Here is a 14,384-nt window from a genome sequence, read left to right as displayed (position 1 = left end):
AGGAAATCTTCTAGGTCTTCTTTATGTAAAGTGAACCCATGATAAGTGGCAGCACTAGCAATTAACTGTTGAGATGTATTATTATCATCAGGAGGGGAAGGTTTGGCTGGATAGATCAGGATCTGTGTACCCCGCTGGATCTATGTTCTAGTCATCCCATGGGTCAGGTATCTGATCATCATTGTCCTCATTATCAGCTATATCTGGGTCTATATCTGGAGACACTGGAGGTGTAAAATTTAACAGGTCTGATGCTGGTATGAGAGGAACTAGTGAAGAGGGTGGAGTGGTTGGAGGAACGTTAATAGGACTAGTAGCCATGTCTTTTGTCTTCTTCAGAGGTATTCTATATTCAGAGTCTATTTTACTTTTGGAAGGTGGTATCAGCGGCGTAGTGGTAATGTGTCCAGTTTGAGGGTTAATATGGATTGTCTTCTGTTTGGGATCCGACTAGTGCTGCATTTTCTCCAGCATCGGCTCCAGAGGCTTCTTAGGTGCTTCTTTGTGTTTCGGTGCCGGAATGTTTGGCGCTGAACTGGATTTGTCTTTTTTATCTTTCAACGCCAAATGTTTCGGAATTGAGGGAATGTCATCTCAGTTCGATCCCGAACCGGAAGGCTCGACTTTCTGTTTCGGTGCCGAGGCGGAGTGTTAGAATCAGTCTCGGTGCCTACCATGGCCTGATGGCAGAGGTGGTCCAATAGCTTTTGGCTTGGTCGGAGTGAGTTTGGTAGGTAAAGGGGCTTTGTTACTCACCGCACCCTGACTAGATGGAACGTAGTGGGACCCGCGCTTGATCTCCAACTCTGAATCAGAGTCCAGGACGGAAAAGGCCTTTTCCGTCGCTGACGCCGCCATTTTGTTCGACATCTTCACCAAAGATATCATGAGTTTCCTCAATAGTCTGTCGCAGCATGTCTCTGTACCGAGTACAACGGTCTCTAAGAGTCTTTTGTAATGGAACAACCGACATGCATCGCAGTCTATTTCTTTATGTTTCGGAGCGAGGCAAAGGTAACAGACCTTATGAAGATCAGAGTGTGGGTATTTAGAATGGCACCTAGGACAGAAATGGAATGGCGTCTGTTCCATCAGCGGAAGAATCAACGCTTCTCTTTGAGTGGAAAAAGGAGCTGGGCCCGAAGACCACGGTTAGAGTTTTCTATAGAGAATGAAAGTTTTCAGAAGTTCTTTGACACACAAAAAATAGTAATGCGATCAAAACAATACGGACGAGGGTATAGTGAATTGCGACCCGAAAGGATCCCGATTGAATATTTTGAATCAAGGTGGAGCAATACACGCAAATGCGCACTATAACCGAAACGAGGAGTCACTTTGCCTCGTGACTGGAAAAGACTTCTTCAAAGAAAAACAACTTGCAAACATCCAGACTCAACACTAGATGGCAGAAGTATGCAAAGCATGTGTATCTACAGCCTCAAACAGCACCTTTTCCTACTATGTTCCCTCTAATATGTGCAGGCAGGGTGCGTCTCTTTTCTGAATTTAATGAATTAATGGCATTATCGTCAAGTAAAATGCTTAAGGGCTATGAATGTCATGGGCTATGTTTGTCATAATGTATGGTTCCTTCATGGCATGTAACTGAACTTTAGCCTCATTTCTGCTTGTTTACTACAAGTGGGGGTGCGCCAGGCAATGAAGACTACAAGTCCTGAAGAAGTTCCTCTTGAGGGAATGAAACGCGTTGGCTGAGTGTTGCTTATCCATATGAAATAACGAAATTTGAAATAAAGGATTTTTTTATAGTACTTACAGCCTACTGGACTGCATTGCCTGGCGCACCCCCACTTGTGGTAATCGATTTGGATCTGGAGCACAGAGGTGTCACGCAACGGCTGGCGCTGGGGAGTATTGTGCAGGACCAGGATTTGTTGGAACTAGCGTGCGGTGCAGAGCTAGTAGTCCGCGGTGGAGATTGTGGACATACTCATTTCTGCTTGTGCTCTGGTTCAAACTGAACACGTTATGCTACAGCCACTTTAATTATCTGTCAGTGTCAACTTAAGGCTACTGCACATAAATTATACAACACGCTTAAATAGAAAAATGTATGCAAGTCAAACTAATTGGTAAATGCGTTTTAAAAGTGAATGCTCTGATAGTTAATGAAAGCATTGCTACTATTTGTGTAACTGGATACAACAAAAAGCACTGATAAAATGAATTTTTTTATATTGTAATATGCACAGTTTAAAATAGACTGCCAGCAAATCTGCAAAAAATTCCCTGGGTAGAATAAAATGAGAGCTTTCAACGTGTATAGATTTAAGAAATTCACAATCATACTGTACCTAGTGCTAGGGCAAACCTTTTTTCCATTAGAAAGGAAAAACTACGGAACTCAGCTTTTAACACCCTGCTTATCAAGAATAATATATTCAGAGGCGCAGCAATTTTGGCATTAACTGTACAGGAGCAAATGTGTTATTACAAAAAATATGGGAACTGTTCTTTGTGAGTTATGAAAAGCTTTGGAATATCCTTCTCAATAGAACCCTCCCACTCTAACCTATAGTATTTCCCTACATCTCTCTGTAGAAGCAAAGAGAGAAACACAACAACACATGATGTGCACAATGATGTTGTCTTATGATTTTTCCTATATTTTGTTCCACTGGATGAACTAACAGACCTAAAACAAGCATTTGCAATGCAATAGGTCTCGCATTTGCGAGAGAGTTTGAGCTATTGGCATTGTAAATCACAAAGCCTTTTATTTATGTTTTGAAAACCTGCAAGTGGTACATACACACCCACTTTGTAGTTATAGTCCTTGCTTACGAGAAGCAAGGCTGGCGGTAACTATGCCTCTTTTGCTGCCAGCCTTGCTTCTTCTAAGCGAGGACTAAAAGTACAAAGTGGGTATTTACGCACTGCTTGCAGGTTTTTTAAAACACATAATTAAAAGAGGCATTGTCATTTACAATTCCAGTAGTTCAAACTCTCACAAAAGCGAGACCTATTGCAATGCAAATTATTTTTTTTAGTGTACACACACATAGTACCCAATTGCCTGGAATAGTGCTGTGTATTTGTCTATATGCTATAGTCCTAACTATAATCTGAGCACCTATCTCGCAAATCTCTTTCTCCATCATTCTGCTTGGCATTGCATCCTAAGACAAGCGCACCTCTCAGGTCACTCACGCAAATGACACCTAAACACTTCTCACATAGGATCACAACAATTACAACACTCTGTCAGCCAGGCCTGTGCTGCGTGCTACCTGTCAGAATGTGTGCTTTTGTGCCCCAAATAGACTTATAAAGATCTATATACATTCTACAACATAATATTCATTGAATTACAGTTTACGCTGATTCAATCACGGCAGCCTCAAAGTCCTGCCCAATTTCCTTCCTACACAGTAGTGACCGAAAACACACTGAGCATGGCAGGCAAAAAGGGTAAATGTGTGCCTGGCAAAGTTGGACAATTCTTAGTAAACTCATTCAATAGCTCCTTTATATTCAAAGTCGGCTTCCTGGTATTGAGAGGACAAACTGTGCTGTCAAAGCATAAACACCATGTGTAGTATTTCACCGAGGCTGGCTCATGCAGTTCATAACAAGGCTATCAAGTGCCCCATACCGAATAGTTAAGAGCCTTGTGAATCAGTAACTGTAAATTTACATGGTCAAAGTACAAAACTGTTTAAAATCTTTAAGAATCACACCAGCTCACAGGTTACAGCACATGCCCTGGTGAAAGGCAAGGACCTGTGCTAACCCCCCACTCTGTACATTTGATAGCAGTGTGATGTGCACTTTATCAATAGGGTTTAGGGAGGAAGTTGCAGGATCAGGTCATTGGGCAGGGCCTGTGAAAAACCTGAAGAGGGGTTTTGTCCACACCTGCGTATAGGTGATATGCGATAACAATATTAGCATATAGCAACGCAAAATCAGTAAATAAGGGCACATATACAAACAATTGTGTATCCATAAAGAAGTATATGGTGAGATCAAATGGATGGCAGCAGTAATATTATGGATGATGTAACTAGTGCTGTCTGTGAGGTCATGAGCAGTGCATCTGAAAGCAAGTTAACCCTGCATTGCTAATCACAGTTGAGCATTTTTAGTGGCATCCATCTATTAGTTTGAACCATGACTTCCCCTCACCTGAAGTGAACATGTATATTTATTTATTTACTTTCTCAGACCATCTTTTTGGATTGGTTAAGATTGCTGAAGTTTGTGGGTGGTTCACTGGATTCCGGACAAATGTTCTCTTTATTGAATCTCTGAGATGTTTTCTCTATGAGACAACAAGAAATGCTTCATCTAACTAGGAGACACCAGTTGGGCTTAAATACATAAATACATACCATTGCATTTCTTCTGCAATGGCAGAATTCTTACCCTTTGTAAAGCTGCATAGCGAGAGATTCTCAAGCAGCAGACCTGCTTTAACTTCGCTGCTTAAAAGCAGTGGCTGGAGCTGGACTGCAGCGAGACTCTTGGAGAATGGTGTGTGACTGAACGGAGCTCCGCAAATTACAGCCTCACCTGTCAGTTCGCTCGCAGCATCAGAGGTGCCTATATAAAAATAAATTAACGAATGTCGGCAAACCTGCGCATGTCCCTTAATTAGGACTCCGCCATTGTTTACCTGACCTGAGCTCGGCTGAAATGCTTCGCTGCGCACAGAAAGTCTCCATACTCGGCAAAGACTCGACTTCCGACTCTTTGAAGTTGCCAATGAATACGGAGGACGGACTGAAGGAAGCGGACGTCATCCAGCCGAATCCTGCGCAGCCGCCGTCTTGACCAGCTCGTGCACACTGAAGGAAGCTGACGTCATCCAGCCGAATCCTGCGCAGCCGCCGTCTTGCCCAGCTCGTGCACCACAGGGACTGCCGTAGCAGCACTGGAGCCCCTGGCCGCGTCACCCCCGCCCATCAGAGCCCACAAGAAAACAGGGATTCCAGCAAGAAAAGAGCCCGGTAAGGTAAGGGGGGGGGGAGCGCGTGTGTGTATGCAGTGTGTGTGTGTGTGTGTGTGTGTGTGTGTGTGTGTGTGTGTGAGAGAGTGTGTGCGTGTGTGTGCGTGTGTGCGTGCCTGCTTGCCTGCCTGCGTGTGTGTATGTGTGTGAGTGTGAGTGCGAGTGTGGCTGTGTGCGCGCGCGACTGCATGGCGAGGTAGTGGATGTGCACGGCGCCGTGCGCGCCCTTGAGGGGAAATCTGAGTCCGCGAGGCTCGTGCACCAACGCTGTTTCACATTCCCCCAAACACGCCGGCAATAGGTCCATCGCTACGCTATCGCTACGCTCGACCTAAACATCTCATAAAAAGGACTCTTAGCCCTAAACATGTTGGCCTATTTGCTTCTGTTTACTAAAGCTAAAATGTTTAGTCTGCACCAATGATACTAGGCGAAATTTTAATTATGTGGCATGATTTGTAGAATTTCGTTTGTGCAAAATTCCTGAACATACACCATGTCACTTAATAATGTTGCATTCATGGCAAAATTATGGCAGTGGAACAATTCAAATGACCAGAACGGAAGACGCTGTTGATTGCGGATTTTCTGTTTTTAGAGATTCCTTTTTTGGAATGAAATAAGTCATCGCATCCACAATGGATGCAAATGCATTTTGTGCAAAATGCTGGATTTTAATGTTGGCTCATTATTCATAATTTCATCTCATTTACCTAGAATTGGGCATAATTACACCAAAGCAACCCCTAAACGTTACCAGATCAGTCTGCATGTCAATTAAAAAATATAGTATGTTACCATACAGGGGCTAGCCTCTCTATCCAAAAAGGTTGCAGCCTGCACGTGCATATTTCATCTCCCCGTACTCTAACAAAGTGCTTTTCACTCATTAATGGAAAATTGGTGTTTTTATTTTATGCCTCACCACTTTCAAACTTGACCAACCGCCCCTGGTCCACAATACTTGAAAATGAACTTTTTCCTTGCAAAATTATGTGATAAAGCACTATGCTCTGATGCTATTGAATCTGTTACCTTTAAGTAGTACCCGGACTGTCATCTCAGTGTGGTCATCTCTGTTGGGAATTACAATAATACCCCATATCATTTCATTTCCAACACCCATAATCTAGTGACTTGGAAGGTAGTGTTTCTACATGTGATGATCTGCTTTGTAGAGTGCACAATCTGCAGCCTATTGTTTTCTTAGTTTTACACACTATTTCATTTGATCTTTGCTCACAACTCTCATTCACAAACAGGCTGTTGACAGATTACACATTATTCTGGAGACTGTGCTGACCTCCTTTGCTCCATAAAGCATTAACCAAGAATTTACCTGGACAGCAAAGAGAGGGTTAACAAAGGCTGTTTTCAACCTGCTGTTTGCGGATCTATTTTGAAGCAGGAACCCAAGACATTTACGGTCTCTTTCTGAAAAGTAATTAGTTGCTGGCTTCCCTTTTCCGACTCGCTCAGGGTGCATGTGGGAAGAGCTAAGCAAGCCTCTTTCCACAGCTCAGCGTTCTGTGTCTTAGGCTGTCTACTGCGAGGGTGCAACGTGGGCTGGCATCCATGATGTTTGTAGGCACTATGCCTTGGACGTCTATGTGTTTATTGACGCACAGTTTCCTCGAGCTCTTCCCAAGAAAGACCCTGTTTGGCTAGACTACAGCTACAGGATTCTTCTTGATTTAGCACAAAGGGAGACTGGACATATAAGTATTGATTTTAAGGACTGTTGGACTTTTGTTCCTAAATCATATTAATATGACGGAGTAAACAGTCCAAAAATCAGCATCGCCCTCAGCACCCATCCTCATTTCTCTTGCTGTGCAAGAAATATCACAATGCCTTTGACCATGTGTAGATTATTCCATGCAGAGTAAAATGGGACCAGGGATTGAAAGTATAGGAGGGTTGAGTACCCTATATATATATATATGTTTTTGGTTGCAGAATTAAACTTTCTTTATCCTAAAAGTAAACAACAGAATCAGGTTATGATGCAATATCCAGGTGCAACCTGCACCGGATGTTTACTTTCAGCCGAAGTAATTTCCTAACTACACGCACATAGCTACTTATCTAGCTTGGGAAACGCTGGCTCTTAACCAAGGGCATGCAGATGGCGCATATCACAGTTTTCCGAACATTTGCCCCCTTCTTTAAATGCTGCTGACAATTAAAAGCTTGCATACCTTTTAAGATCACGTTTATCCACTGCCCGGGAGAGGATTATTATGCAGCTTATCCAAGTAGGTGTACCCTCTTTTCACAGCGTCATTGTATTTACAGATTGTACTGGAGCAGAAGGCAGCATAACCGACAAGAAATGAATTGCTTATATAGTGCAGGAAAGTAAGGGCAAGGCCAGGTGATGGTGGGATAAAGATAGCACACATAGGCACCATAACTACTGTAGGCAGCACATCTCGAGCCTGGAGCTAAGCAGCGACTGAGGAAAGCTTAAGAGGAGTATGGGGTGAAGAATTGAATACATTTTTGTGTGCCAACATGAGGGAGCTGGGAATGTTTAACCAGGGCTCTACATGGGTGCAGGGGCTCGTGGTGGCCAGAGGCTACACTACATGTACGTATGGTCCTGGTTGTAGTGTGGTCTGTGTTTTTTTGTGGTGTGTGTGTAGTAGTCACATGAGGATAGTTATTCAACAAAAGCAGCCTATCTAAAAAGTCTCCCCACTCACAATCATCACAAAAGTTGTAAACCATTCTTAAACATCCAAGGATTTCCCTGGTATTTCACACTATGGTGCATATGCATTAAGTTTGGATCACACAACTTCCCTCACCTGAGCAGAGTTACATTCCGTTTTCACGGAAATGCCAACTTCTCACCTATGCACTGATAAGCCTTATTTTTTGATTGAATTGAAGCCTCAAACAGGGGTCGAAACTTTAGAAGAGGATGGGTCATCGCCAAGGCCTTGTTTGCTAAAAAGATAAAAAGCTTTCATCAGTTAAGACAACTTTCGAAGCACAGACATTCACACCAAAAGCACTCAAACATTTTCATATAATTAAAATAGTAAGGACACTTTACTTACCTACAACCCCTCAACATGCTTCATTCCACTTTATGATACGCAAACAAATGATGGACGAAATGCTCACCATGCCACCCCAGTTTAGACCCAGCCATATGCAAATCAGTCTTGACCCTGTGCCTCATGGGAACAGTCCAGATCGAACTGCCAAGCCAGGTACACCCTGGACCGGAAACAAGTATCCTAAGACTGGTTTCTGGATCTTACCCTTCATCAGCCAGCTTAGCTTGAATCCAGTGGCACAGTGAGCAAGGCACCCACGTCTGGGCATACCCATTCCACTTACGGTGAAAAGTGCTACGCAAACAAATGATGGACGGAATGTTGAATAAATCATACATTCAACCCCAGTCAAGAGATTTGGGTTAAATCCATCGTTCCTTTGCTCACCATGCCACCCCAGTTTAGACTCCGCCATATGCAAATCAGTCTCGACTCTGTGCCTCATGGGAACAGTCCAGACCTAACTGCCAAGCCAGATCATCCCTGGACCAGAAACTAGCATCCACTCATTCCACTTTATGGCATAATCAGAAGGTGACCTATACCATTTAAGTGCTGTATTATGGGATACCAGAGATCTGATTTTCATCAAACCTTTGTCTCTAGTGCCTTTTATCTCAGATTTGAAAATGTAGTGTCCTCTAAAACTATCACTAAGGAACATAAGTGGCCTTGTATAGAAGACAGGCGAATGTAACGGATGGATGTGCACAATGACACAACAATAACATCGGTGTCTACTGACTAGGTCTTACAAGATGATGACAAGTCGTTACACAGGAGAAGAGCAGCCTCAATTACATTGATTTGTAAATAGCCCTACCTTTTTTCTTCAGATATATAGATGTAAAAAGGACATGTTTGTTGGGGATATGAAGATCACAGTGCAACCGCTGTGCTAAAAAAATACACAAATTCCCTTATAGAATTTTAGTTGAGTAAATATGGTTAACGATCTAAATCTAAAAATCCACTAAATTTTGCAAGCTATAGTTAGGAAAAGATCTGCTCTATGTCCCATTCAGATCATAGATAAAGTGGGCATGTTGCATGGGCAGTAGACAAAACTGTATGCAGTGCACCATAGTGCATGACCTGTGGTCATGCTTTGCACACACTACGTATGGGGCACAAGACACAGCTATGGCTGGCCTAAATGTGTGCAGCTATCGATAACTTGTACATTTTAGGGTTTGTTTAGGTTCTAGATGGTAATCAGAATGTGTTTGCAGACAAATGCTTTTTGGAGAATTAGGATAATTTTGGTACTGTAGACTAGGATACAATCTTATTACAGACCATTATAGAGTACAGTATTTTCAGTAACTTCTAGGATTTGTTGTCAGGGCTATGCCCTGAGGCTACTGGCTACTATGGACACTATACACTGCCTCCAGTAACAATCCTCACTGTATCTACAGGGTAGGGCCACAGAAAATCGCTTCTGGTGCGCAAAATTCTATCCTCCCCCATATTTATTTATGACGACAAATTTTCTATGCATTTGAGAGTATGGCTGTTTGACAGAACAGTCAACCCATGCAAAAAAGTAAAAGGTTGAATACACCTTTTTGGCAATGGCGACCTCCGAGGTCTTGCATTTTCCTCTTAGTAGGAAAAAAACGCTGTCACAGGAACAAAGATCTCCTTTTCTGTTCAAAACAATGCACAAAGATCTAACCATCTCCTTGGCCATAGATGTAGTTAACTTTGGCGAGACAGATCAATAAGGTACAACATTAGGCTATTATGCAAGACCACCTTATTCTATTAGAAGACAGCATAGCAATCATCAATTCCTAACTCAAATGCCGGATTACATGTCTAGGTGATGTTAATGGCAAACACATAGCTGTTTCCAGCTCCAAAGGCTTAGAGGAAGAGGAGCAAAATACAAAGATGAAGAAACCACTGACAAGTATTGCATTAGCAGAGGCAAAAGATGAAAGGCATGCCCAAGAAGGAACTTTTTTTTATTTATTTTTTTACACAGAGTTTTATATAGCGCAAACCTGACCTGAAGGTATTGGATCGCTTTACACGAGCACCAGTTGCGTTACCTACAAAAGCACACAATCTTCCTGTACCTACCAAAAATGAAGTGATTTGCCCAGAATCACAGGATGTTGCGCATCCTTGCCGATACTCGAACCAGGTTCCCCAGATTTGAGGTCGATCGCTCTAGCCGCTAGGCCAACTTAATGATCTTATTTGAGATGGCGGATTTTACTGGTGTATGGGTCCTAGATTCGTTTTGCAGGTCTCTCTGTACCACAAACCGAGTGTAATCCAATTCTCCAAAAGACATGCACTCAAGTGAACAATCATAAGAGAGAGTTGGAGACATTTATTCTGTCCCTCAACAGCGGTTTTGGTATTTGGGCAAGGGGCACAGCACTCTCTAAGCTCTAAAGAAGAAGGCTCAATGACAAGCATTTGTGGGGAAGGGTAGGAAAAATGAGGATAGCCGATCAAGTGGAGATTTCAGGGTGTATGGTGAGGAAGAGAGGACCACCCTGACAAGAGGACAACAGCTAATCCTAGACTCCTATCAGTCTTTAGGACGAAATTCTTGCATGTGGAAATGAAAAGCAAGTTGCAACCATTTCCTTCTGCTGACAGTCCAGTTGATTAAGAATCGATTCAAGGTATCTGGAATCAACTTGTAGTTATAAGGGATATGAAAAGACCAATAGAGAGAGCATGCCCACAGCTAACTGTGGGATACTAGCTGTAGAAGAGGAGTACGTTTTGCCACGTTTTCTGAAGTAACGCAAGGCAGTTCTGTTGCTCATTAATAATATATTACAACTTACCTTGATTACTCAAAAAAAAACCAAAATCTATAGTCAAGGCGGCTGCATTCAGCTGCTACAGTGGTCTGCTTCGACAAATTTTATGTAGAGTAGGAAATGCCATTGTTCCAGGTCTTAGTAAAAACAATTGTAGCATGGTCCACAACCAAATTCAGAATATTCAGCTGCTAAAGGGCTTTGGTTAGCAGAAAGGGGGACCTTATCACAGACGTTGGGTGTAGGAGAGTAGGGTCTGCAATCCTATGATCACCCAGATTTTTGCTTTTTGCTGCACTGGTTTACGACTTTCCCTGGCTGTGGGCCTGCTAATCAGACCCACAGCCTAGCTGTTCTCTCTATCCAAATTGTACTCAGGTACTGAATTGGCACTGGGCCCTCTCCAAGTCCCTGTACCCAGGGCTGAGGTGCACCCAGAAGTCTCCCAGGGGCTGAAGCATGTATTGTGCCACCCCTGGGCTGACTAAACTGACACAACTGGCTGCACGACAGCTGGGGCAAGGTGGTGTAATCACCCTTTGCTTTAGATATAGTATACCTATATCTAACCCTAAAAATGGACACACAGATCTCCTATCAGTCACTCCTATGGCAGGCCTTAACAATCCTGAAGGCAGAGTGCTTGGAATCGTGTGAGATGGTGCTCTGGCATGAGCTGAGCCTGTCTGCGGCTTTCGGGATCCATCCCTTAGCCGTTTCCATGATATCGCATACCATATACTCTTAAGTGCATTATAATCCTCGCGGTTATATGCCAACTCTGGTATCGCTTTATCAAAACATGTCGAGTAAGGTGTCATACGAATTGGAATACTAACCCCTCGCCAATTCTGGCGACGGGGTTAGCATTCCACCCTTCTAGAGGGACACGACATGTATGTAACCTGTAACCCCGGTTAAAGTCAGACATAGCCTCAGCTCCACAAAATGGATGCTGCCACCGAGACACAAGTCTGCCCTCCTGCTGCTGGGAGTCCTCCCAGAGCAGGAGGCAAGGACAAAGGGTTTCCTGCCAGGGGCGGTGCCAGCACCGTCCCAGACAGGGTTTTGTGTATTCCAGGTAGGCAGGGCTACAGAGGAAGGTGACTGCAAGTGGCACCCCAGTGCTCACTGTGCATAGGCCGGCTGAAACCAGTTCCAGGGACACTCCAGCCCCTGGCCTGGGGAAAGCCCGCCAAAGGAGAGGGGTGTAACCACCCCCCTCCTGGTCCCACCCATAGGGCAGGACTTAGTCGCGTGCCAGCCCCCTTTTCCCAGATAAAGGTAGGAGCAGGCCCCCTTCCAAATTAGATCATCTTTGGAATCAAGACACGACTTTCTACGAAAGGACATCAAGATTTCTTCTTCAAGATTCTCCCTTGTGGCTAAGGAGTAGTCACCCTGCATCCGCAGGCACCACCTTAAGAACACTGCGGTCTGCTGCAAGTCCTTCCTCCGGAATCCGACTGCCCAGCTCGACAAGACCCGGCTTCCCTGGCACCTCCGACCTCTACTCACCTCTACAGCCAAGCTGAGAACCGTGAGTGCGACAAGACCTCAAGGGACAGACTATTGCCAAGACTGCACGACTTCTTCACAGCAAGCCCGCCGAGTAATCTCCTGGCGAGTGCTTTGGGGTCCGAGAAGCCCCAACCCTGAGCAGCTCCAGCACCGAAGAGCAGCCCCCCAGCATCTCCACGATCGGCGTGGGGCCCTTCTGCTTTTTGCTGCTCACCGCGTTGTTTGGCTACTAGCCCACTGGCTTGTGGCCTTCTGAACGACGCCCGACGACTTCACTGCTGCTGGTCTGGTTGCTCCAGACTGGCTCTTGCTCCCTTCCAGAAGAGGAGCACCCCGGACCCTCCTGGTCCACTCAAGACGCCATTTTGAGTCCACCGCGTGGGCTTGAATTAGCCAAGGCTTTGTTGCCCAATCCTGGGTACTTCGACGCCGACAGCTTCATCCATCGTGGGACAGCTCGCCTCTCCATCCTGGTCGCCGACAACGCCTCCTGGTCCGTGAGATCTGCAGAGCACAGCGTCGCCCACTCACCTAGTCGAGGTGACTACCATCCGGTGCCCTCCTGGTGCCCACTGACTACTGGCTAGTAGTCATGAACTTGGTCCCCTCTGCTTTCAGGTGTCCTCCATCTTCCAGATCCAGGCTTGGATCAACTCGAACTCTCTTCACTGGTCGCCTGCCAGCATCTTTCTTCCAGGCTCCTGGTTCGTCTACGAGGATTCCCGATGTCTTTTGAGACCTATGCAGCTGCAGCCCCTGGGCTAGGTAACTTCGGCATTTCGGTGCCCCAGCATAGCCTCACTATCCAAGGGTCAGGATCCACTGTCGTTTTCTTCCTACCAGGTCGGGTTCGCCCGTAAACACTAACTTTAACTTTAACTTTACTAGCTATCATAGACTTTGTCCCGCATCCCGCGTGAGAGTGCACACTCTGCACCCGAGTCCCCTGGGCCTCCTAGAAGTAATCTAACGATTCCATAGTCAAGTCCTAGCGATTCCAAAGCCTATTAGTACTGTACTTACCTGCTAGTAATTTCGCATTCCACTTTCAGAGTATATGGTTTTTCGTGCCCCTCGGGCATTTGTGTATACTGTGCTAACTTAAGTATTTTTATAAGAGTTTTGTTGTGTGCTTAGCTCCCTGTCTCATAAAGAGCCAGGGTAGTCTTGTTATAAATAAATACACTGTTTATTTTCATAACAACTTGTGTGGTGTCCTTTCACTGGGTGTTCAAGGGGTAATGTGATGGTAAAACAGCTGGCTTAACACGCCCTCTAGAGTCTTAGCCTTAGACTGCTCGTATCCATGCTACTAGGATAGCTGGTCTATAAGGTTGACTTACAACCAATCATCAATAAGGGTTGTTTGGACTGATATATAGTGATCACTAGAATAGTGAGCACTGCACATCAGGCCAACTTCTCACATTGGTGAGCAGCGGTTGGGATTTGAGCTTGCTGTTGTTTTACCACACATATCCTAAGAATATCTTGTGAAAGATCACATAAGTACTAAAGGTACATATAACTTAGCTTAGAATACTCTGAGTTCTACTGAACCAGCTGTTGTAGCTCCTAGGGCCTAGCACACCCTAAACTACAACTCTAGCAAGGGATCAGTAGGTAAACATATAGTGTAGGTAAGTGCACCACTTACACCTCACTAGAAAAGCATGTCTACCCAGGGAGAGTCCTCAGGGACCCCTCTTGTGGTGATTGACCCTCCACAGGTCAGCTCAAGATATGCAGCTCTCAATTTCCAGGAGTTGAGACACTTGTGTACCTCCAGGAAATTGAAACAGGGGGCTAACCCCACCACTCCCTTCCTGTTGGATCTCTTAGAGACCTATGATGCTAGTAGAGCATCTCAGGGAGAGGGGAATATGCCAGCCTTAGAGGGGCACCTTGGTGATCCAGACCTCCACAACACTGTAAATGCAGTTGGGGAGGAGGATCCTGAGGAACTCTCTGGGGATGAGGTAGACAAAGGTCTTGAGGTAGTCAGAAGGCTAACTAGGGCCAACA

The 14,384-nt window shown here is 44.7% G+C and overlaps 1 protein-coding gene across 2 annotated transcripts in view; it reads right to left on the bottom strand.

Annotated features, from left to right (window-relative positions):
• The window catches only part of LOC144791788 (uncharacterized), a 222,094-nt gene that overhangs the window by 36,981 nt on the left and 170,729 nt on the right, over positions 1 to 14,384 (bottom strand). Inside the window, exon 7 of one of the 2 annotated variants that reach the window (XM_078666553.1) lies at positions 7,835 to 7,930. In XM_078666553.1, coding sequence (XP_078522679.1) covers positions 7,835 to 7,930 — 96 coding nt within the window. Of the gene's footprint in view, positions 1 to 7,788; positions 7,931 to 14,384 lie in introns of both variants that reach the window. The other variant, XM_078666554.1, reaches the window with a different exon arrangement.

Source organism: Lissotriton helveticus, chromosome 11 (genome assembly GCF_964261635.1).
Source record: "Lissotriton helveticus chromosome 11, aLisHel1.1, whole genome shotgun sequence".
Lineage (NCBI taxonomy): Eukaryota > Metazoa > Chordata > Amphibia > Caudata > Salamandridae > Lissotriton > Lissotriton helveticus.
Note: the sequence above shows the minus strand (reverse complement) of the source record. Positions and strands in the feature narration are given on the sequence as shown.